Source organism: Grampus griseus (assembly GCF_964374135.1).
Source record: "Grampus griseus genome assembly, chromosome: 11".
Taxonomy (NCBI): domain Eukaryota; kingdom Metazoa; phylum Chordata; class Mammalia; order Artiodactyla; family Delphinidae; genus Grampus; species Grampus griseus.
This window is the reverse complement of record NC_139005.1, coordinates 41,973,029-41,997,179: the sequence shown is the minus strand read 5'-3', so window position 1 is coordinate 41,997,179 and position 24,151 is coordinate 41,973,029. Positions and strand designations below refer to the sequence as shown.

General features: G+C 58.5%; 1 protein-coding gene across 2 annotated transcripts; it reads left to right on the top strand.

Moving 5' to 3' along the window:
* The first annotated feature begins 3,610 nt into the window (after positions 1-3,610).
* On the top strand, positions 3,611-23,922 carry KRT80 (keratin 80). Of its 2 annotated transcripts, XM_082666303.1 has the most exons (9): positions 3,611-3,925; positions 9,760-9,968; positions 14,480-14,540; positions 14,819-14,914; positions 21,373-21,537; positions 21,943-22,068; positions 22,697-22,917; positions 23,399-23,454; positions 23,586-23,829. In XM_082666303.1, exons 1-9 carry the CDS (start codon positions 3,626-3,628, stop codon positions 23,708-23,710), a joined length of 1,359 nt encoding a protein of 452 aa, XP_082522429.1. In that variant the 5' UTR covers positions 3,611-3,625; the 3' UTR covers positions 23,711-23,829. The 2 variants fall into 2 exon arrangements, with proteins under 2 accessions (XP_082522429.1, XP_082522428.1); XM_082666302.1 differs by lacking the exon at positions 23,399-23,454 and having other exon boundaries at positions 23,586-23,922.
* Positions 23,923-24,151: the final 229 nt, after the last annotated feature.

The following is a 24,151-nucleotide window of genomic DNA, read 5'->3' as shown; positions in this document are numbered from 1 at the left end:
GGAGAGAGGAGGAGAGAGGGGCAGAAAACCTAAGCAGGTTCATCTGGGAAGCTTCCTGGAGAAGTGGCCCGGCCTTCCCATCATGCCCTGGGGTGAGGCTAAGAGTCTTCCTCGCCCGGAGTCCCTGTCTGTCTCGCCAAGAGCCACGTCCCGCCCCAGAGCCTCAGGCAGGCTAGGATGTGCTCACTGGCACATTCATCCAGCAACTATGCATTGCTGTCCTGCATTATCCCAGGCCTGCCTGGGCCAAAGGGGGAAAACGCACAGACGAGGCACTGAAACTGTGACACGGCCGTGCCATTCCCATAACGCCATCCAGCCGGGCTGCGGGGCCAGGATGCCTCTCCTATCCCAGGGCTGAGAGATGGAGGAGCCCTGGACCAGGACTGTCCCAGAGGGACAGGCAGGCAGGGAGGCAAGAAACAAGGGGTGGATGAGAGTGAGCAGAGATACATCAGCTGTTGGGGGGTAGTGACCTGGAGAGAGAAATAGAAGGAAGGAGGAAGTAGAGAAAATAAGAAAACTCCCCCTTGCTTCTCTGAGGACCAATTTCAGGGGCCCGAGCCTCCCCCATTCTTAGCTCTGGCCAGCGCCTGTCCCACTTCCACCTTGTCTCGGCCTCCTGGATGATCAGGATTTTGCCTCCTGTCGCCAGTGACAGGGGACCAGGGGCAAAGGAGGCGGACTTGCAGTGGAAGGTGAGGGATGGAGATTTCTGTCCCTGGACTTGTAAGGATCAAGCAGGACAGGGCTCCAGTATCCCTAAGGGGCACAAGACGCTGTCTCCAGCTGGGCTCACCCGAGCTCATGTCCCACCAGAAGCCCCAAGGTTTGTCTGTGAGTAGATCCAGGAGGGGTTGGGAGACTGCCCAGGTCCCCAAACATACCCCAGAGAGACTGAAATTTTCGCCCACCCTCCACCTTCCCTCTCCTAACCCCTGCCAGGCTTCCTGCCCCCTGGGGGCCTGAACCCCTAGGAAGTTTGGGCTCATATCGAGGCCAGGAGAGGGTTTATGTCAGGTCCTCGGTTAGGGTGCAAAGTCAGGGGCCTGTACAGTGGACCCCCCAGGATGTTAACTCAGGGGTGGAGGGAGGCATGCGTGAAGCTAGGGTAGGGAAGGAGAAGGGGAGGAAGGGGGGTCTGGGTGCTTCCGTGGAGTTATGTTTGGGGCTTTTTTGCTGCACTTCCTGTTCAGGAGCCAGAGCTGTGACAGCCAAAGACACCTCTGTGACTGCACCCAAGGAAGACTTCTGGGCCAGAGAGGAAGCAGCAGGTGGGACCACATCCCCCTCCCCACACGCAGCGTCCCAGGTCAGCGTGCCCTCCGTGCCTCCAAGAAGCCAGGCCACCCGCAAGGAAGGCTGCCCAGTGTTCGGGCCCCAGAGACCGCCCTGCAGGGCCAGCCTCGAAGCCAGGGACTGTGACTTGTCAAAACACAGGGGCTGACGGAGGTCAGCGAGGAACAGCAGACTTGAGTTATCCAAAGGTCTCTGGAGAACTGAGCATCCAGCTTAAAGACAGTTAGGCGGAATCGAGCCCCAGATGTAAGAAGACAGCTTCCTTTTCTGTCTCACTGCCCTTTCCAGGAGTCACCTGGCTTAGAGGCCAAGACAAGAGGAAGGACTCATAATTCCAACTGTCTGGGTTCAAATCCATTACTTACAAATTGCTATCAATAGACCAGACGCTCAACCCCTCCGAGCCTCAGCTTCCCCCTCTGTAAACAGGGGCTGGTGAGAATTAAAGCGTCTGCGAAGGACGAGTGTCGTGAGGATTTGAGGAGCTAATCCATGTAAAGCACTGGGGACATACATGACATGTCTGCTGCTATCTTGGCACCAGCAGGGCCCATATGCCTTTGTCTGCCCTCCCCACTCCCCGCAGAGCACACGGGGGTAGTCAGGGTTGGGGCGGGCAGGGTGCTGAGTTCCACCGCGTGTTATTCAGATACCAGGTCAGGGAGGCAGGTGGGCGCTGCATGGGGGAGGGGAAGCACATGTCAGGAGGGGTTGGGAGACTGCCCAGGTACCCAAACTTACCCCAGAAAGACTGCACAGACACCCCTGCAGTGACCCCATCACCCAGAAGTGTCTCAGCAGCCCACCCCCAGCATCAGAGCCTGGGATCCAGCCTCAGGATAGGCTCGTGCCCTCGGGGCAGATTCCTGTGCCCCAGTGGAGCCAGAAATGCCCACTGTGTAGGACGGAGGTCTAGCCTGGGAGGCAGGAGGCCTGGAAGGGGCGATGTGACCCAGGCAGGAGCTCCCATCTCCAGCCTGTCTCCCCCTCCAGTCCCAGAGATCTCTCCACCCCTGTGACCACAGGAGTCTCTCCCAGGCACGCTCCTCTCTCTGCTGTAGCCCCACCACCTAGGGCGGTGCACCAGGTCCAGGGAGGGCACACAGAGCCATCCAGCCAGGGCAAGAGAGCCCTGGGACATCAGGCCAGGGAGGAAGGAAGAGACAGGCCTGGGAGAGCTGGAAAGTGCCTGGAAGTGGAAGAGCGGTGTCTCCGGAACTTCAGGAAGGCAGGAGGGAGTGCCCTGGGCTGGCCGAACCCTCTGCCACTCCATCAGAGGCTCTGCAGGAGCAAATCAGTGTCTTTTCTACTTACACTTCATATTTAAGATGAAATTGTGTTTTTAGGTTTGGGCAGGGATGACTTTTTAATTTATTTGTTTGTTTGTTTATCTGGTCGCGCAGGGTCTTAGTTGCGGCAGGCAGTCTCCTTCGATGTGGGATGCGAACTCTTAGTTGCGGCATGCGTGTGGGATCTAGTTCCCTGGCCTGGGCCCCCTGCATTGGGAGCGCGGAGTCTCACCCACTGCACCACCAGGGAATTCCCCATGCTGAGTCTTGAACCAAGTCTCCCTTGTCCAAAGCCACAGGCTCTTGACCTCGACCATCTATTTCCTCTCCAGCCCCTCAGATGGTGGAAGGCACACAGTAGGTACTCAATAAATAATAGATCAAAGGCAGGAAGGAGGGAGAGCAGGAGGAAGAAAGGAAGAGGAGAAGATAAGCAGGGGAGACTCTTGCGCATGTAGAAAATAAACAGTCAAGGTGTGGTTTTCCAATGCCAGCCTGGCACGGTGCCCAGGACAGCTGCCCTACACTCAGGAGCCCAGGGCCTGCGCTTGCCTCATCTTTTCCAGAAATATGTAAGCCTAGATACGTCAGCCTTCAGGTATGCAGTGAGGTCTTCGGTGAGAGGCATAGCGCGCTCTCTCTCTCTCTCGCTCTCTCTCCTTCTTCGTTGAAGCTGCCTTTCCTCTGGCTACCACCCGACACCCACCCAGCCAGCCAGCCCAGCTATGTCCCTCTCCCCTGGAGCCAGGCCTGGCTTGGTTGGGAGGCCTATGAACAGCCCCCCTCAGCAAGGCAGATCCCTGCCCCGGGAGGAGATGGGCCCATGGTGCCGGGGGAGGGGCAGGAACCACATCATCTAACAGGTTGGTCGGGCTGAGAGGCGTCACGCCTTCGAGGAGCTAATGAGCACTGTGTGACAGGTGTCTGCTCCTCAGTCCCCAGCCTGCCCTGCCTGCGACCGGAGCCAGCTGCCGCCACCCCTCAAGGCTTGCTCGCCCCTCACTGCGCCCTGCCCGCTCCGGGTCCCGGGACCTGCAATGGCCTGCCGCTCCTGCGTCCTCGGCTTCGGTAACCTCAACAGCTGTGAGGTGACCCAGGCGAGCGAGCCCTGGCCTGGCACCTCCGGATGGAGCAATTACAGGGCCCCCGAGCCGGGCTTCAGCTCCAGCAGCCTCACAGGCTGCCTGACAGCTAGCACCATCCCCAGGGTGACCGTGAACCCCAGCCTGCTAGTACCTCTGGACCTCAAGGTGGACCCAGCCACCCAGCAGCAGGAGAGCCAGAAGAAGGAGGAAATGAAGGTCCTCAATGATAAGTTTGCCTCCCTGATCGGCAAGGTGAGCAAAGGTGTGGAGGGGCCGTCTCAAAACTAAGCCCTGGGCAGGAGGCTGAGCTCTGTACCTCCCAAGCATCATGTCCCACGCCCGCCCCCAGCCAATGGGAAGTCGGCACTGCTAACTCCGCAGGCTCTGAGCGGAGAGATGGGGAGGGGAGTGCCTGCGCCACCCTGATGTGGGGGGAGAGAGGGACCCCGGAATGGCCTCTGAGGGGTGTCAGGAAAATAATGTGCTGCATGGCCTGGGCTCACCCTCCCTCCCAGGCGTGGACTAGGGAGGGGCTCTGAGTGTGGCCAAGAGGATGCCCCCTCATAAGGATGGCCGATGGGGGCCTGGGCTGCATGCAGTCCGACTCCAAGGCAGAGGGACAGGGCCCACCTTCCTGTCCACGCTGCTGGCTCTGTTCAGCTTCCCAGGGTCAGAAACACCGGCAAGGGCTGGGGGCGGGGGGCGGGCAGCACATGTGGGGAGGCCAGAAGGAGGCTGCAGAATGGGGCTGCAGCTGTGGCTTGTCAGGAGATAGGAATGCAAGGGATGGACGCTGCGAGTCAGAAACAGGTGGCCAGCCGGTCCTCCCTGCACCCACCTGAGTAGAGGGATTGAGTCCCTGGCACCCCACTTCCTGGACCCCACTGCCATGGCCAGCATGCCGGTCTGGGCACTGGTGTCCATCTCCGGCCCAGGGCAAGGGCTTCAAGGGCTCCAAGGAAGTCCTGTCTACCTCCCAAAGCCGGTCCTCACTCACCTCCTCCAAGGACCTCCCCTAACCAGCCCTCCCAGCTCTGCTCCCTGCTGCCCTGCCCGAGAATGGTAGTCAGATGGTAACAGCTACTGACCATTAACAGCTCACCATGTGCCAGGAACTGTGCTGGGTACTTTACATATTTATCTCAATTTCCCTCAACCTTAGGAAAGAAGTCATTTTCATGCCCATTTTACAGATAAGGAAAACTCAACTTTCTTGCCCCCCACCCCTCATCCTTCTGCCCCTGGCTGGGTCCCTCTCTTCCCCTTGCTCTCCCAGCCTGTGTCCCTCTGTACTTCCCCTAGGTGGGCACTCACAGAGAGGGGAAGAGGGAAGAAAGTAACTTCTGGAGCACCGGCTTGTGCTCTGCCCACACCACCCGGCGCTCCACAGTGGCTAGTTCCCCTCCTGTGTAGACAGAGCAGCCCAGGGGTGAAGTACCTTGCCCAAGGTCACACAACCAGCAAAGGTACGGTCTGGACTTGAACTCAGGTCTGTGAGACACGAAGCCAGTAGCCTCCGAAGTGGGAGTCATTTCTCCCCGGCCCCCTCTCCCGCATTCATGCGTCCAGACCAGCATTCCTGCACCCACACCTGGGGTGCCTGGGGTAGGGGTGTGGAGGGGAAGTGACAACTGGAGGACAACCAGAGCCTAGGAGAAGAGCCCGCTGCCCTGGGAAGGCAGGTCCCTGCAGGGCCACCTCCTCTCCAAATACAGCTTAATCCCTTAAAAGGAATGTTTCATGAGCTACGTAATTTGTAATTCGGCGCGGATGGGTGGCTTTCTCCCTGGACGCCAGGGTTGATATCACCCTGTGCCTCTCCGCCATGGGGACAGGAGGGGTGTGTAGGCACAGGGAGGGGCCCGAGGGGTCTGGGTTCTGTTCCCAGGGCCAGGGCGATGCCCTCTAAGATCTTCAGAAGAACTGGAGCTTCCCAATCCGCAGTTCAAGACTTGGCCTTGAGGAGGGTGCTCTTCAGGGTGGGAGGCAGGCAGCCGGGGTGCCAGCCCCTTGGGGAAGCTGATTGCTGGGGCTCTGCCCAAGGAGTCCCAGCCGATCCACCAACTCTATGGAGAAGGTCTGTTATTAGCTCGAATCCCTCCTTGTAAAGACCGTGAGGGCCCAAGGGGAAGCAAGCAGATGCTAAGAACGTGAAACCTGGAGTCGCGTTGCTGGGTTTGCATCCTGGCCTCACCTCTGACTGGCCGCATAACCTCAGGCAAATTATTTAGCCTCTCTGTGCCTCATTACACATCGGTGTAATGAGCTTGTCAAACGGGATCATTTTTGAAAAGCATTTATAAAGCCCTTACCACGTACCAGGTGCATTCTGTTTGTTATATTAAAAATACCATAAATGGGCCCGGCCCAGGGAACTCCTGAACCCATTTAGTCCCTTCCAGGCAGAAGGGAGCCTGGTAAGAGGGAAGGAAGGGCCCTGATGGAGGGAGGGGGGCGGGAGCTTCGTGGGTAGGCGTGCAGCATGGGGCTGGATAGAGATGCATGAGCCAGGGGGTGAGATGCCATCACCAGTGGAGGGGTGGGCTCTAGGCAAAGAGAAGAGACAGGCAGGGCCACCCTCCAGCTCCACATCCCCTTCTGGGCCCTCTGAGGCACCGAGAGAAATCAGAGAGCACTGAGGAAGAGGAGGAAGAGGGAGAGGGTCGGCGGGGAGACCCCCAGGAGTCCACCAAGGGGCCCTGGAGCGATGCTAATTCTTCCACTTGGAGGCTGTGTTTCCTTGGGCAAGGCACTTACCCTCTCTGTGCTTCAGACTCCACTTCCCTGCTCTGCTCCTGCTCTGAGGGTAGCCCTGAGCTCATGCCAGTGGAAGGACTGGTACAGCTGCAGCCATGAAGTAGGGGAGGCCGAGGGAGGAAGGGAGAGGGCAATGCCAACATCCAGCAGAGGCTGCTGGCTGGGCCCTCTCACCCTCACACGCAGACACCAGAGGGGATGGAGGTGGGACAAGAGGGAGGACTCTACCAGTGGCGCCCAAGGAGGCTATAGAGGGGGAATCCCAGAGGGGTGTTAAAATGGCTGGGGACAGAGAGTCGGGCACAGGGTCTTCCCTTGGTGTGTGTGGCCTCTGGAAGTCACCAGAGCCATTGGGCACCTGCACGAGGGAAGGCACAAACCAGCCCTTCCTGACGAAGAGACCCTGAGGCTCCTTAGGCAAAGCCAAGTTCTGGCTGGAGGCAGAGGATGTGACACCACCCCCACCTGAGGAATAGGACCTGCAAGCCCCAGAGGCATCGCTCCGAACGCTCATGTGCACGGACTGTGGGCCATGGGCTGGGGACGTGAAGCCTCCCAGGCAGTCAGTCCCCCCCCTCCTCAGAGGGGGGTCCCAGCCCAGCCCAGGCTGCTCAACTCCCTCCACAGAAAGCACATCTCTCCTCACCCTCATCTGGGCCTGCTTTTCAACAGGGCGGCCCGGGACCCTGGAGTTGGGTCGCGGTGAGTTCTGTGCTTCTGAGCCTGTTCCTTCATCTGTAAAATGGGAAGCAGGTAGACCAGGGGCTTGCTCTCTGACGCTCCTCTAGAGCTGCCGCCTGTGATCTAAGGGCAGGGGTCAGCCAGGACGGGGAGGAAGGGGAATGAGAGGGGGGTGCTCGGCAGCCTTGACAGGCTGGAAGCAGTTAACCCTGCACCTCACAGGGTGCCAGGATTTCCTGCCCTCCCAAGGCCTTTGTTCCGAGAGAGGGAGGAGCCCTTCTGCAGGGGACGTTCTGGGTGGGGGATGAGTTTCCATCCCCACCCACTGAGACAACAAGCAACTCCCCCAAGGGCAGCAGGGAGAGGGGGCTTCCCGGGATCCCCCAGAGGCAAAAGTGCCCTTGGACTGGCTGGCCAAATGCACCCCGTCTCCCAGCAGGCAAGTACTAAAGCATAGGGGATCGAGGTTAGACTAAGGGAAGGACTTCCTGGTCTAAAGGGCTTTTGGGTTGCTTATGGGTGGAGGAAGGAGCCTCACATCTCTCCTCCCACCCCACCCCCAGTATAAACATGGGGCTCTTACTTGTCAAAACACAGGGAAGGTGGAGTGAGCAGAAACCTGCCCTCACCCCCACCCAGCAATCCCTCACACACACAAGGAGGACAGAAACTCTCTCGACTGCATCCCTACTGAACCTGTTTGATGGCGATGACATCAAACTGTAGGCTTAAAGTCAGCTTCAAGCAGAATTTACCAGTCCCAGGGGGAGTTAAGGAGGGGAATGGCAGCCCACAAATGCCATTGTCCAGTGTTCCCGCTGGTGTTGTCTGCTGCAAGGGTCAAAGGGGCCTTCCGCAGAGCAGCAGAGTATCTCAGGGAAACCCGGGAACGTGGGCAGGACAGAAAGAGAGGCGAGCCCACCTGGCACCCAAATTCAGGAGGAAGAGGACCATGAATGTCCAGCGCAGCAGCTGCCGTCAGATGGGCCTGTGTGTGCAGCTTGGCCACCGAGTTGCTGTGGACACCCTGGACACGTGACCTGACTGCCCTGGGCCCCTATCTCCTCCTCTGTATATGAAGGGTATAGACCCGCTGATCCAAAAGGCTCCTGGCTGTGGTTCTGGCTTTTCAGGATGTGATTCTGGGAGCTGACGCCAGCCGTGGACGGGAGGAGGTCCAGCTACTTGCCTGTGGTCATAGGGAACCTCACCAGGCTCGTTGTCACAACATCCTCATGACAACAACAGCCTGCACTGTCCAGGCGCCTAGCCCCAGCCACCCGTCTCGCCTCGGTGGCTTACCCCCGTCCCGGGCTCTGATGGGCTAGGGACCCCAAGAGGCAAGCAGATGGCTCTCAGTCTGATAGGGTGCGTGGGGGATCAGGACAAACGAGGGCCAAATACTGGAGGGAAGAGGGGAGGCGGCTGGGAGCACATGGAGGAGGGGCTGGGATGGTGGGAAGGAGAGTGAGTGCCCGAGAAAGGTCGGGCCTGGAGAGGACAGGCGGGGTGGGGAAGAGGCAGGGGGAGCCCCCAGGCTGCGCTGGGCTGAACTGGGTGGAGGGAAGGAGAGGACTCAAGAGGATCCCTGCCAATCTGCCGGTGGCTGGGGTGGGAGCTGTAGGAGCCCCTGCAGAAGTCTGAGCAGGAGAGTGTGAAGAGGACGCAGGGTTTGAAAGGAGCCCTGGGCCCAGAGCCCTCCCAGTCTCTGTTCTCAAGGCAAGACAGGCCCTAACTAGAGGCAGAAGCCAGCCCAGCAAGGGCAGCTTGGTCCCAGGGCCTGCAGAGACCTTGCAGCCAACTGGAGGCCTATGCTGCTGCGGTTCAAACATTCTAAACCCAAACTGCCTGGATTCCGCACCTGGCCCTGCCACTTGCTAATTGTGTGACCTTGGGCGAGCTACTTCACCTCCCTGTACCCTGTTCCGTTGTCTGTAAAGTGCAGCTGAAAATAACACCTACCCCGTCGGGTTGTTTGGGGGTTTAGTGCGTTAAAGATGTCCAGCAGGTAGGAAAAGGCCCGACGCACAGTGGGAGCTAGAGCAGAGTTTGCTATTTGCTGCCTCAAAGCACATCCCCGGGTTCCTCTCTCTGCAGGTGGGCAGGGCAGGTGACATCATCCCTGACTTCTAGCTGGGGAAACTGAGGCTTGGAGGGGCTACAAGTCCAGGGTTGTCGGGAGGATTAGCATTTAAGAACTAACCAGGCCCTACCCTGCTGAGTTTCCGAGGCAAGATGAGACCGGGCTTGCCGAGGTGGGCGGCAGACAGGCCTCTGACACCCCACGTTCCGTGGGGTCTCCCACCCAAGCCCCAGGCAGGCCTGGAGAGCCTGTCACATGTGGGCAGTTCACAGCTTAGGCCCCCTTCCCTCATCTCCTTGGCCCCGGCCCTCCCGTAGGAAACCTTCGCTAATCGTCTCCACCTCCCTGGGATTCTCAGATTCCATCCTTATTTCACCATCTGCAGTTTGAACAATCAGTAATTGGAGATGCCACCTGAAGGCTCTGAGTGAGGGCCCGGGGTGGGTGTGCTCCGCGGGTGTGCTCCGGACAGATGAGCTGCCACTTCGCATGGAGGCCCCCGGAAGGGGCGTGGGCTGGCTGGGCCGCACCTGGCCCTCTCACGGCAGCCCTTCCGCTCTCCCAGGTGCGAGCCCTGGAGCATCGCAACCAGCTGCTGGAAACCCGATGGCGCTTCCTGCAGAGCCGGGACTCGGCAGCCTTTGACCTTGGACACCTCTACGAGGAGCACCAGGGCCGACTGCGGGAGAAACTGCGCGAATTGAACCAGGAAGGGGACCAGCTTGAGACCAAACTGCAGCAGGAGCTTGAGACGGTGAAGGCGTTTCAGATCAGGTAGGGGCGCCCTATGGGCATGTGGGCCGGGACTGAGGCTGGGGACCAAGCTGCGCTCAGGTGGGTCCGGGAGCCCAGGCCAGAAAAAGAGGAAACTTCTTTAGAAAACAATTCTTTAGTCCACACTTACTTATTCAAGACCTGCAAGGTGCTAGCGGTACTCTATAAATACTGGGAGGATGTGACAGTGAAGCTAAGTGACCCCCCAAATAGTGACCCTTACGACGAAGCCAGTCTCATGCTGGCTGACGGCCAAGCCCTGTGCTTGCTGGCCCCTGGGCACTGTCACAGCTCGCATCCCCATCGTGCCCATAAACACACTGGCTCTCGGCCGCACGACCCTCTGGCAATGGGAAGTTGTGTCACTAGCTAGAGCAACAGATGGGCTCCTGCTTTGAACGTAGCCCGGGATGTTGACCTCTCTTGGGCTGGCAAGGAGCAGAGATGATGGGGTCTGTTTGCACAAGGAAACAGTCCCCTAGAGGTAATGTGTGCCTGACCTCAATAGTGGACTTGGGCTCTAGAGAGAGATGAGGAGAACAGCCCCAGCCTTCAGGATGCTTTTATCACCTAATGGGACACACAAACAGGGGGACAAGCGGCTGGCAAGCAGTATGGCCCAGTGGTTAAGGGCCCAGGCTTGGGCATGACTATGTCCTGTGGGAGGGGGTTACTCCCTGCCCACACCCCTCATTAGCTCTGTGACCTCGGGCAAGTCGCCTCACACGTGAACCCCAGTCTCCTCCCGTGTGGAGGGGGAACGGTGATGGTTGACGCCAAGGCAAGGCTGGTGTGAGGAGGAAGTCGAGAGTTCAGCGTGGTGCCCGGGGCTGATAAACGGCCCCTTTTCTGACCCCTAAAAGGCTGAGTGCCCAGCACACAGCGGTCCTTGACTCGGGCTTGCTGAGCTGATTCAGCCAGTCTAGAAAAGCAGACCAGTTACCCTGGTAGCTCAGAGGACAGGTGACCCTTTCTGACCGGACAACGGCCACGGCTTCAAGGACAAGGAGGCTGGGCAGAGCAGAGAGGCCGGTCTCCTTGCAAGGAGGCCCCCGGCCAGGGTGAGGGGAGGACAGGGTGCAGTTGAGCCCACACCCTCCTCCGGCAGGGCTTGGGCCGGACCCCCGGCCAGGGATCTGAGGCGAGGCCCAAAGCCTCCAGAGTCAGAGGGTGGAGGCAGCCTGTCAGGAGTCCAGGGACCTGGCTGGGCTTTTGCCCACCGCCTCTCCGCATGGCCTCCCCTGCTCAGACCACATGCAGAGGGGAGGGTCACACAGAGAGCTCTCCCCTCTCTGGGGACCTCAGTTTCCTCATCTGTGGATCTGGCTGGGACTTCCCAGCCAACTGGCATGATCTACAGCCCTGGCCTGGGCTGGTCCTCGAGGCTGGGCCCCTTTCTGACCTGGGGGCCACCTTTCCCCCGAGCCCTGCCCTCCCAGGTCCTAGGGAAACACACAGGGAATCTGATTGCCCATTCTGACGGTGACGAGGCAAATCATATTGGCGCACCAGAGCCCACGACTCATTTCACTGATACCGAGCAGGTCTTTGGCCCTCAAAGGAGCAGAGGATGGCAGAGCTGGATGGCAACTTGGATCCTCCTTTTATGGGGAAGGAAACAGAGGCCCAGAGAGGGCGGGGGCTTGTCCTCAGTCACGTGGCCGTGCATACTAAGTCCCATCCCTAACCTCACAAGCTCCCGGGGGAAGCCGCTCCCGTGAGAGCAGCAAGATCACATCCACAGAGGCCCTTTGTAACTGGAAATTCTGTACAAACACTACCTGTTGTCTTAATCTGGCTCAGCCCCCCTCGTTTGGCCTGCTGCCTGGTTTTACTATTTAGGCTCAGGGCCTCTCTTCCCCTCTCTGGGTAGGGAACACACCTGAGTTGGGGGAGGTAAGACTGGAGGGCTTCTGGGTCTGCGGGCCAGAGCCACAGAAGCTGCAGCCTGGCTGTGCAAAGCCCGGGGCCCCCAGGAGCCAGGAGGCGCCAGACCAAGCCCTGACAGGGAGGGGTGTGCCTTGAGCCTACAAGGCCGATGAGATCAGCTTCACTCCTAGAAATAAACAAGTTTGGTGGGGGGAGGTATGGGTGTGACGAGCTGAAAAGGGCTAAGAATGGTTTCGGGAGCCGGTGGCTGACAGACTGGCAAGGGATTGGTGGTGAATAGGGGGACATGGCATCACGTAAGCCTCTATGGGAATGGAGACTTCCGAAAGCTTTGATGTAGCAGGGACCCCAAGGATCAGCTAGCTAACCCCTCTATTTACTAAGGATGAAGCAGAGGCCCAGCAAGGGGAAGCAACTTGCCCAAGCCCACACAGCAAGTGACTCAGGAATGTCGCATACGATTTTGTAAGCTGTCTGGTGCACAAGAGCATCTGTTTGAGGGGGTGAACTGGAATTGAAATGCAGTGGAGTCAACGAGAAGGGGGCTGGAAGGCTGCACAGAAGGCTGGGAAGGGCAGTGAGGGGTAAAAAGGAGGTTTGGCACCTCGGAGGGCTCCCCACTGGACAGTTCTCCCCAAGGTCCTGCACTCAGGCTGGCAGAACTCTGCTCTCCAGAGAAGAGGGGTGGGGGGAGGGGAGAGGCTGGACACAGGGCGTGCGTGGGGAAGGCCAGTCAGTGGGAGCTGCTCAGCTTGGGGCTCCCCGGACCCCTGTCCCCAACTCAGGAGGCCCCCAGATTCCAGAGGGAAGCCTCTTCAAGTCAGATTTGTGAAGGATGTGCAGAGAACTGCCCCCTCCCTCGCCTGCAATGAGGGTTCCCGTGGTTTCTTTCTGGAAATGCTGAGACAGAGGGGCTGAGGGCCGGGGTCTGGTGTTGGAGAGGAGGGAGCTTGGGTAATAATAATAGCAGTCGCTTTAGTGGGTGTCACGCACCGTTGCGAACACTTTATGTATGAACTTATTTAATACGCGCAACATCAACATCATCATGACAAAGGCACACAGAAGCAGCCTGTCCAAGGTCACACAGCTAGTTAGCAAGGCAGTGAGGAATTGAACCCAAATAGTCTGGCTCCGGAGCCCCATGCTTAACCAGCCTGCTGCACGAGCCTCCAAGCCCCTCTCTGTGCCTCGATTTCCTCATCTGTGAAATGGGACCAATAGGCCATCCCTGGCTAGCAGCTCTGAGGGTCACAGGAGGGGGTGCAAGTAAAGCTTCTTGGGCATTTTGTTTGCCCTGGCAGGCCCCAGATTGCAGACCAGTCTCCCTGGCCCTCCCCACCACCCTGCTCCCATGACCCGTACTCTCAGAGTCCCTCCAAACTCTCCGAAGCCGAGGTAGTGACCGGGGAGAGTGCAGGCCCTCAGCACACTGAGTTCCAGAGGCCCAAGTGCCCCATGGGCTCTCACCCCCTGGGGCCTGCTCCCCTGAGTCCCTCAGGGAGGCTGGGGGAAAAGAAGGCCTAGGGGATGGCAGGTCCAGCTAGTCGACGTGGGCGATGGGTGACGCTGCCCCATCTGTGAGGTCAGGGACTGGGGCAGGCGGGTGGCTGTAATTAGAGCTGCCAGTGATTCAGGCATTCCCTGAAGAGGAGGGGAGAAAACAGGAAGCCACAGGATCCCCACATCCGCTGGGGCAGGCAGGGCTGCAGGTGGGAAGCGTGCAGCTGGCCGACACCAACCCCGGGGGCCAAGAATGTAAGGTCAAGGATCCAGGGAGCCCGTCTCCCCATCCAACAGCGTTCTTGTTCTGAAAACGAGGTGGACTGAGTAAGGAAGAGGCACATCTGAGGAGAGAGGGAACCCACCTTTGTGGAATGCTGGTGGGCTTCAGCTCCCACGCACACACGCATGCACCCATGCACATGCACACACGCATGCACCCATGCACATGCACCCGTGCATACCGCGAAAGACAAGCGGGGGGTGGAGTTACCTGCCCCCAAACACACCGGGGGCCCATCTGACTGCAAAGTCCATGCCCTTCCTGTCCTCCCTCTGCGGGGAAGATGGCCTGGTGTCCTGCTGTCTAGCAAAGCAGTGGGGATAAGGGTGGGGCTGCAGGGACAGGTAGAGTTAGGAGAGGATAACGTGCGAGGCAGATGCTCAGAGCAGACTCAACCGAAGACAGCTCGTTTGAAACTGAGACTCTCCGGGGAGGAGATGGGAAAACGATGAGGGAACAAAACGTCAGGGTGAAAGGGCTGCACAATCAGGAGGGGTTTCCTGGAGGAGGTGAAGGTGAAGCACAGCCAGGAAGGGGCAGATGCCGCTGGGAGAGGAAAGGCTGCTCATCAAGGAGTGAGCCTGGGAAGTGGGCTGCCTGCTGCCCCAGAGCCAGCACTAGGGTATCGCGGAGGAGCGGGGCTGCATCCACCTGAAGAAAGGGACCACGTTTTCCTAACCGGCACAAGGCACCAAATGGGGCTACAGAGGCCCTGAACCCCACCCAAGGAGGGTTAAACAAACCCTCGCCGAGTCCCACCACACCCAGCTGAGCAGCGCCTCTCTCTCTCTCTGTCTCTCCCTGCCTCCCCCTTCCCTCCCTCCCCACCTCCCAGGTATGAGGACGAGATCTCCAAGCGCACGGACATGGAGTTCACCTTTGCGCAGCTGAAGAAGGTAGCCTCCCCAGCCTGCCCCGGGGGCTCCTTTCTCATGGACACTCTGCCCTCTTTTGCTCAGGATCCCCAAGCAAAGCCCCCAGAGGCTGAGTCCCAGGACCACAGGCAGAGAGACATGAACCTGTCCCCACCCTTCTCCTTCTGCCAGGCTCTGAGCCAGGTCTCCTCTGGGACTCACCCCCATCTCACCCAGGAAGCAAAGTTCCCCCTACCCCACCCCTGCCCTGGGACCCCTCCGTTCCCTCCCCCATCATTCACAGCTGCTCCCACCCCCAGGACCTGGATGCAGAGTGTCTTCAACGGACAGGACTAGAGAACAAGTTAAAAGGCCTGAAGAGCTTTGTGGTCCTGATGAAAAGCATCTACGAGCAGGTGAGAAGATGGGGCCAGGGTCCCGCTGAGCCGTGGGTAAGGGATGCAGGGGAGGCAGAGGTGTCCAGTGGGTCGTGGAAACTTCAGCAGGCACTCACTGTTGGCAGCCACAGATGTAACAGTTTCCTAAACCCCTTGCACGCTGCTGTCAATAATCCAGCGTGTCCCCTCGTCACTCATTTCATGGAGTGCGGCAGGTTCCCACAAAGCCTCTCTCAGGGAGAGCCCTGCTTTCATGTGTGCTGGAGCGCTGAGGGCATGCAGGGGACCAGGTACATCGAGGGTCAGGAGGTGGCCTCAGGCAGGGAACCAGGAGGCCTTGAACAACCGTTCTAATTGAACTAACCTCTCTCTCATCCCCGTAGCCTAAATTACAGACACCCACAGTTCTAGCTGTGATAGGCCTTCAGTGCACCCCCCTCCATTTTGGGGTCAGGCAGGGAAGACCTATAGTCAGATCCTCTGGTTCCCAGACAACACTAGCTTCTGCCAGACAGAAATGATGCAGTAAGAACTTCCCTGGCAGTCCAGTGGTTAAGACTCTGCACTTCCACTGCAGGGGGCATGGGTTCGATCCCTGGGGAACTAAGATCCCACATGCTGCGTGGGGCAGCCAAAAACAGAGACCCAGTAAATGTAGACAGAGGAGCCTCCAGACACGTTCTCATATGTCCTCAGCTGAGCCTGGGGGAACAGCGGCCCAGCAAGGCCTGTCCCACTGCCAGTGCCGCCAGCAGATGAGCGCTGCCGCTGGACTCCACCCCTCAGCGCCACTCTGCCTCCTGGGCATCCTTTGGGACGTGTGTTCTCCTCTCTACATCCCCCGTCTCAGGGGCGAGGAGGCTGATGGGGCGAGGCTTCAGTTCATCTACAAGCAGGCAGGACCCTCGTTGGGGATGATGGTGCAGCAGCCTGTGCGCCGCAAACCGCTGGCGCCAAGCTATGGCAACGCAGCCCAGGGCAGAGCAGGGGTCAAAGTCGCCACCGCAGTCAGAAAGGTCCGCTGAAATGCCCTAGGGCTGCTGACCACGGCTTCAGGGCTCGCCCTGCGGAGACGAGACTGGGCCTCGTGGCCGCACGTGGGCCTCGCTACTCTCCGGCGGCTCAGCCCCGAGAGGGGCTTCCGTGGGCCTGAGACCCGCCTGCAGCCATGGGAGGCAGCAGAACTGAGAGAACACCCCAACCCTCGCCAACAGCAGGGAGGCAGCCCTCGCAGGCAGGCCGCTCCAATGCCCACCGAGTGGTGTGGGGAGCGGGTGCCCAGGCGCAACGGACTGTGATGGGATAGACCCGTTCATTCACTGAACGAATGTTTATGGCAGGCCCGCTAGATGCCAGGCGCTGATATCACAGCAGTGAGCCAGGCGGGCGAGTTCCCTGCTCTCAGGAGGGCACAACTTAGCTAAGAGGGGACAGGCTAATAAGCACCTATGTGGACAAGATCATTTTGGAGGGTGAAAAGTTGCTGATATGCAAAGAAACAGGGTGATGCCTCACTGCAAGAGGGCAGGGAGGCTTCCGCCCCCGAGTCCGAGTGTTGACAGGGGTGCATCTCAGAGGAGGCCCAAGCGTGTGAAGGCCCAAACCAGGAAGATCCAGCTCAGCAGAGACTTGAGGTGGCTTCCGCCAAAGGAAGAGCCGTGTGAGGCACCTGAGGCAGGAATGATTTGATCCTGGGAGGGAGAGAAAGCAGCAGCTGTGGGCAAGGGCCAGCTCATGCAGGGTCCGGGGCCCAGGATGGGCTGTGGGCCTTATTCTAAGCATGATGGGTAGCCCATGGTAGGGACCAGCGTGGGTGCTACAGACGGGGTAAAGGTATGGCTTGTGCTGCTGGAGGACTGCTGTGGAGAAAGGGCCACAGTGAACGCAGAAGTGCATTTATTATTATTTATATTATATTATAAATACGATCATGTATTATATTATAACATAATATATTTATAATATATTATTATTACATGTTATATATAATATATATAATAACCGCAGTTATTATTGCTTTGGGAGGCAGTGAGGTGGCAGGTTGACATCGGGCCGTGAGGTTTGAGTTTCTCTCCACACACCTCGTAGGCTGAGAAGGCAACACTGACCCATTGCTAAAAAGATTCCCCACACCAGCAGGTCTCTAAGCTGGCACCGCCTAGTAGAAATATAATGCAAGCCACATAGGTAATTGTAAGTTTCCTAGTAGACACATTGTTTTAAAAAGCAAAGAAATGGAAAAAAATAATTTTAATGTATTCTATTTAGCCCAGTATATCCAAAATATGATTATTCAACATGTAATCCTTATAAAAAATGAATGGGCTATTTCACATTCTTTTTCCCGTTCTAAATCTTCAAAACCTGGTCTGTATTTTACACGTCCAGCTCATCTCAGTTCTGACTGGCCACGTTTCAAGTGCTCGTGACCTCAGAGAGCTAGTGGCTACGGCATCAGACAGAGCAGGTCCAGGCACAGGCAGGTGCCAGCCATGGCCAGCTCAGGTAGAAGGAAAACATGGCGGGATGCGAGTAGCTCCAGGTGAGGCCAGACTCTCTGGTTTCAACTTTGGAGCAGACACCAGAAAAGCACGGCTATATAGGCCCACCCCAGGGTCCCAGGAAAGAGCCCTCCCCTCTCCCCAAAACACACACACACCCAGGATAAGTTGTGGAAGGCCTTTCCCAGAAGCCAATGGCCATAGGCTGCTCAGGGCCTCATCTACACACTGCAGCCTCCCAGGCAACCCCTTTACTCCTCACCTCCGGGAATACAGGCTGTGAGAGGACCCTGGGGCCCCCATCTCCCCTCAGCTTCCAGGGTACACCCCAGCTCCCAAGTGCACTGGGGCCTGGCTGCATCCAGCCAGAATGCCACCTGCCCCACCCACACACTCTGGTTCCAGGGAGATTAGCTACGGAATCCACTGACAACCCCCTGCCCCCAGGCACACCTCCTAGGGTGCTGATGCCTGCAGAGGACCTGGCATGACTAAGCTGCTTTGGCACCTGCCTTCGCGGTGCCTCGGGAGGTTGCTCCAGGCCCTGGACACCTCCTCCCGGCTCCATCACCGTTACCAATCACAACAATAGTTTCCTTAGCTGTTGCTTATTGAGCACCTAGTACATTCCAGGCACCAGGCTGAGTGCTTTCCAGATGTAATCTCATTTACTCTTCCCAATAACCCTACAAAGTAGGGATAAAGATTAAGAAATCATGAACTTCAGAGCAGCTTGGATTTGAATCCTGGCTTGGCGATTATGTGAACTTGAGCAGGTTCCTTTATTTCTCTATGCCTCAATTTCCCCATCTGTAAAATGGGGAGAACAATAGCACCTAGCTCACTGGCCTGTTGAGAGGATTTATTTTGCTAATATGTCCTAAAACACTTAGAACAGTGTCTGACACATGGTATTTGTTAAATGTTAGCTGTGTTCAGTTCCATAATTATACACATTTTTCAAATGAGAAAACTGAGGCCCGGCTAAGTTTACAGACTTGGCCAGGGTTGCTCAGGTAATAAGATGTGGTGGTACTCAGAGCTCAGTTCCCTTTTCTTTTGGCCGCACCACGCGGCACACAGGATCTTAGTTCCCCAAGCAGGGATCGAAACCGTGCCCCCTGCAGTGGAAGCGCGGAGTCTTAACCACTGGACCACTGGGGAAGTCCCCCAGTGCCATTAAACACTGCATTTTACCAAGCAGTACTGGTACCCCCTCAGAGTCACCATCTTCCCGGACCTGGGGGACCACAACGAGAGTGGTCATACGCATGGCAGCCTCCTCAGACTCTGGCTCCTAAGCGAAGCTCTGAACTGTACCCCGGCTTAATTCTTGCCAACTTGAAGGTACCCATCCCATGGTGGCACTCCCACACCACACAAGTCAGCATTGTTATGCCCTCTGCAGCCCGGCAGGGGCTGGCCTGTCTGAACAGGTCTGCAGATGCTCTAAGCCCTCCACTTCCTGCTGCTGTGTACCATGCTCATGCTTACGCTGCCTCTTTCCAGAAAGGATCCGAGGCTGCCCCATCAACTGTGTTTCTCCCATCCTTTTGCCCCGGGGGCGCCCTGTGTTCTGAAGCGCCCTAGCCTTTTCCTCGTCCACAACAAACGCTACCCTAGGCCCGGGCTGGAAGTGTCCCTGGAGAGCTTTGTCTGAAACACCCCAAGTCCACCCACCTACACAACATGGTGACTGAGGGAGCCCCAAGCTACATCTCTGAAACGGTTCACAGCCAAGCTCCGGCAGGGATGTCCGTTCCATCTGGGAGATGCCAGTCTCCAAAGATGACCCAAGGCAGCAGAGCTGGGGCATGAATCCGTAGGCACCGTCAACCTTATTCTGGCATGGGTCGGGGCCTCCTGCTGCCTCTGCTCCGAGATCTCTGTTAAGTCCATCTGCAGATCGGCCAAAACCCTCCATCAGGGAACCCCCTAAAGGGCAGCTGGCCACTGAGCCCAGAGTCCCGCGGGCTCCAGGGTGGAGACAGGCTCCTGCCACTGCCCAAGCTGCCTTTTCCAGGAGGCGGTCCCGATCACCAGAGATGCTAGTGGGCGGGGTCAGGCAGCGAGCAGACAGGGGAGGGGCGGCCTTCCTCTGCAGGCCTCGCAGCTGCCCGACCCCGCGGTCTACAGCCACAGGGATACGAGCTGCAGGTCAGCAGCATCCGCAGGTCCAGACGCCAGAGCCTCAGCCACAGCCTCGCTGAGCAGAAAGACAGATGAGCGTCGGGAGGGGGCCCAAAATCAGGAACCAAGATCAGAATGCGGTCACGAGCCAAAACCAAAACCTGGATCTGAGCAGGCCTCCTGATCCAACTGCCACTTTTCAGGAAACGCAGGGACCAGAGGAGCGTGTTAAACACCGACACGCAGGGCAGTCGGTCAAATTCAGACTATGGGCGAGCAACTCGGTGGTTTCAATAAGAAAAAGAAAAAAATAATAACAGAGACAGAGAGAGATGGAGATGGTAGCTACAAAATAAGAGAGACTTAGAGACAGATGGACCAATGACAGTGTACGGACCTTGTTTGGATCCTGAATCAAACAAAGTTTGATCCGGCAGGAGTGACTATGCCGTCCCTGTCCCACCCCCTCCCTCCCCCGGGCTGAGCCCCGCCCCACCTCCCAGGGTGCCCGGCCCCCCTCCCTGCCTCTCTGAGACTCCCCGGCCACCTGCCTCGCTCTGTCTGTAAGATGCTGGCCACGGACACTCTGCTTATGCCCACTCACTCCTCCCCACACGGGCCCCACACGGGCCCAGGTTGTTAATCAGCACCTCCAGGGAAAGCAGCCCAGGGCCCTGGAGGTGACACCTTGCAGCCCCTACAAAGACACCCCTCCCCACCTGCCTTTCTAAACACCCCTGAACCTTCAGGCCAGAAAGCTGTCAGGCTGCGGGGCATGACAGAAAGCAGATCTGGGGCTTCAGCGCCTGTGTCCACCCCACGATGTGAGCTTAGCAGGAGGCGCAAAGGCTCTGGAGTCCAGCCCTGCACTCACAGCTGTTTCCATCAACTCTGTGCGCTGCAGTCTCCTTCCTCTCTGTAATCTGGGGCTAACAATCGTGCCAACCTGATGAGGAGGAGATGTGAGGATGCCTGGAGAGCCCTTAGCACACACACAGCCTGGGCTATCATGAGCCCCCAGGGAAATGGGAGCTTTTAACGCTTCCGGGGTCTCTGAGAACATAGGCTAGCATTTTCTGGGCAGAGAAGAGGACAGAGAAGAGGGGGAAAGCAGGATCCCAAAGGGCAGAGAGAAGAGAAGATGTTGAGGCTAAATCCTGCTGTGGCCGGGCAAGCCCATCAGCTAGATGGGGAGGGGCACTGAGCCCCCAGGGCGACCCTGGAGTCACCTCTGCCTTGGCCACTGGCAGGGGAGTGGGGACGCTCGACTGTCAGCCTCTGGTCTACTCCTGCCCTCATCATTCACGGGCTTCCATCCCAACATGTGTTCAACAGAGACATTCCCCTGCCAGATATGGAGGCCTGGAGGGGAAAACGGCTCATCCAGGCCCTCGGGGAGTTCCCGTCCTGGGAGGGCAGGGGTAGGGGAGGCCAAGCTGCCCAATGGTAGAATTCCCTCAGGCCCATAGGTCCTGGGCCCTTTCCTCCCCCGCCAGGAGAGGAGGAAGGTGGTCTGCCCTAGGAGTGGACAACAGTGTAGACGGGGGGAAACAAGAGGGATAAGGCTTGTAGGGTGGGCCTCTGGAGTCAAGGGTCCCTCCCTGCCCTCACAGAGAGGAAGACCAACAGGTGAGTGAGCGGGGGGGGGCCAAGAGCTACTTCCCAAGAGTCCAAGCTGGCGAGGCGGGGCAGGGAGGCATCTATCCTCTGAGCATCTCTCCCGGGAGACAGGGAGGAGCGCGCCCTCCCCTCGCCCGGGGGATGAATGCACAATGGGGACTATGTCTGGCTGAGGGTCTGGTGCCCCCCTACCAGCCCTGAGCCCCCAAGTCTGTGCCCCGCCAGGAGCTGAAGGACCTGACAGCCCAAGTGAAGGATGTGTCGGTGACCGTGAGTATGGACAGCCGCTGCCACGTTGACCTGAGCGGCATCATGGAGGAGGTGATGGCCCAGTATGACGCCGTCGCGGCTCGCAGCCTGGAAGAGGGCAAGGCGTACTCCCAGAGCCAGGTTCGGGGCTCACGAGACTCTGGGAGAGGGGAATGGGGAAACACGGGGGGACGGAGCCCACGGCAGTGAGTTCACAGGCAGAAAGGAGAATGTGAGAGCCCAGTGCTGTGCCCGGCTCCAGGGGTGATGGGGACGGGGCAGGCCCACAGTCTGCACTCTTCAGAGGCTCACGTTGTGCTGCCAGCCAGCAATGCCAGACCAGGTGTGGGCACGGCCCGTGGGGCTCAGTCTAGGGCAGCCAGGAGAGGCCATCCAGAGACGGATGTGGTGGGGGGACGAGGGGCAGTGGTGGGCCACAGAGGAGGAGGTGGCGCGGGGGTGAGGAAGAAGAAGAGGCCAGGGGCCAGGGTGCCGGGGGGGACACACTGAGCGGCCCCTCACTGCCGCCTCCTCCACCACCTCCAGGTGGAAGAGCGGGCTGCCTGCTCAGCCGAGGCTGGGAACAGCCTCCAGAGAAGCCGCGGCGAGATCGCTGACCTCAAAGTGCACATCCAGAAGCTCCGGTCCCAGATCCTCTCCACCAAGAGCCACGTGAGCGTCCGAAGTGCCCACCTGGGGGTGGAGCAGGGAGGGGCGCGGGACACACGCTCTCGCCCACTCTCACACACGCACAGAGTCACACATACTGAGTCCAAGCAAGCCCTGGCCGAGTGACCCTGGGCAAGTCACTTAGCATCCCTGGACCGCAGTTTCCTCATCCGTCCTCCTAAGATGGCTCTGCAGATCACATGAGCCTTGCAGATAGAAGTGCTCTGTAAACTGGCCGGGGCTGTTGGCACGCTGGAGGGCCCAGCCACATACACCCAGAGCCCACTGCCTCCCTCCAGGCCTCCCACCAGCTACACGGAGAGAAGGGAGGGGAGGCCTAAGCCCCAGCTTCCAGCCAGAGAAGTGTCATCCCTTAAGGACAGTTGAGACAGGCTCCTCTGGGGGCCTGCTGTGCTTCCCCCTTTGGTGGCCTTGGGAAAGCGTCTCCTTAGGTCTAGCTGAATGCCCTCTTGCTGCAAGGCAACCCACTACCACGCTCAGGAATGCCGTACTAGGTCCTCCCTCCCCATGCACACCCCCACCAAGGACAGAGGTGGGCTCCTGGCCCTGGCCCGGTCTCTCTCTCCCACCTTTGCTCACTGACCCCTTCCCTCTGTCCTCCTGGCTGCAGTGCATGAAACTGGAGGAGAACATCAAGGCAGCCGAGAGCCAGGGTGAGCTGACCCTCCAGGACGCCAAGGCTAAGCTGGCCCAGCTGGAGGCCGCCCTGCAGCAGGCCAAGCAGGACATGGCGCGGCAGCTGCGTGATTACCAGGAGCTGATGAGCACCAAGCTGGCCCTGGACGTGGAGATCGCCACCTACCGCAAGCTGGTGGAGGGCGAGGAGAGCCGGTAGGAGCTGGACCAGCGGGGTGGGGCTGGGAGCGCGGGAGGACTGTAGGACCAGCCCCATAGAAGGCCGGCCCTCTCCACCCCCTCCCCGCCCACAGCATGATTCTATGAGGCTGGCACGCCTGGATTCATATCCTGGCTCAGCCACTGAAACAAACTGGTACCTCGGCCCGGTTCATTAAATTCTCAGCTTTCCCATCTGGAAAATGGACCGATCATAAGCATGGCGCGCCTGTGGTGCAGAGGATTAATACGATCCTGCGAGCAAATGCCTGTCACAAATTAGTGCTCAGTAAATCACAGCCATTCATGCAGAGCCCAGAGAGGACAAGCTGGCTAGCCAGGCTCACACAAAAGGGCAGCCCAGAGCTGGGAGTGACAGCTAAGAATCGCCCTCCTCATGCCAGTCCCCAGGCCCCCAATCCCAGGGGAGCTTAAGCCACAGGCTCCCTTCACATCCCACCATTTCCTCCTCCCCCAGGATGGACTTGCCCTCAGCCACTATGATCAGATCCATGCAGTCCAGCTCTAGAACTGGTGAGCCCGCTTGGCCCAAGAACCCATGGTGGGAGGTGGACAGCGGGGGGATCGTGGCCCTAAAGGCATCATACTAAATGGCTCCCAAACCTCCAGCCCGTACCCTGCCCCACCCCTTATGTTCCCTGTAGCTTCCTCCAGGCATGGCCTCTCGAGAGCCCCCTCCTGGAAAAAGAAGACCCGGGGAGACCTTGTGATCAAAATCACCGAGACCTCGGAAGAGTTCCTCTCGCAGGAGTCAGAGCTCTCACAGTGAGGCTGCTGTCCGGACCCCAGGAGCCCCACGTCATTCCCCTGCGGCAGGAGGAATACAAGCTAGACTCAAGAAAGCAGCTTGGAGCCTCTAGGTCGGGAAGGAAGGCAAACCTGACCCTGAACTAAGAAGAGGAGGGTTGGAAATACTGACTGCCTTTCTGTGGGTTGCCAGGGATCCGACAGGACTGTCACCAGCTATTCAAAGTCACTGGGCTCCACATCAATATCTCACAGTCCCACCCTTCCAACCTCTGGCCAGAGGTTTTCCTGACTGGGTAAACTGGGATCGGGCGTCTGTTTTTCCTGCACCTCCTCGCTCCTCCCCACGACAGAGGGCTCTGAACCAAGGTCCCCCTGACCCTTTGCCCAACCCTTGCCCTAAGCTCACGTCTCAGGTCTTGCCTTGCCTCTGCCTCGGAACCGAGGCGATGCCCTTTTTCCC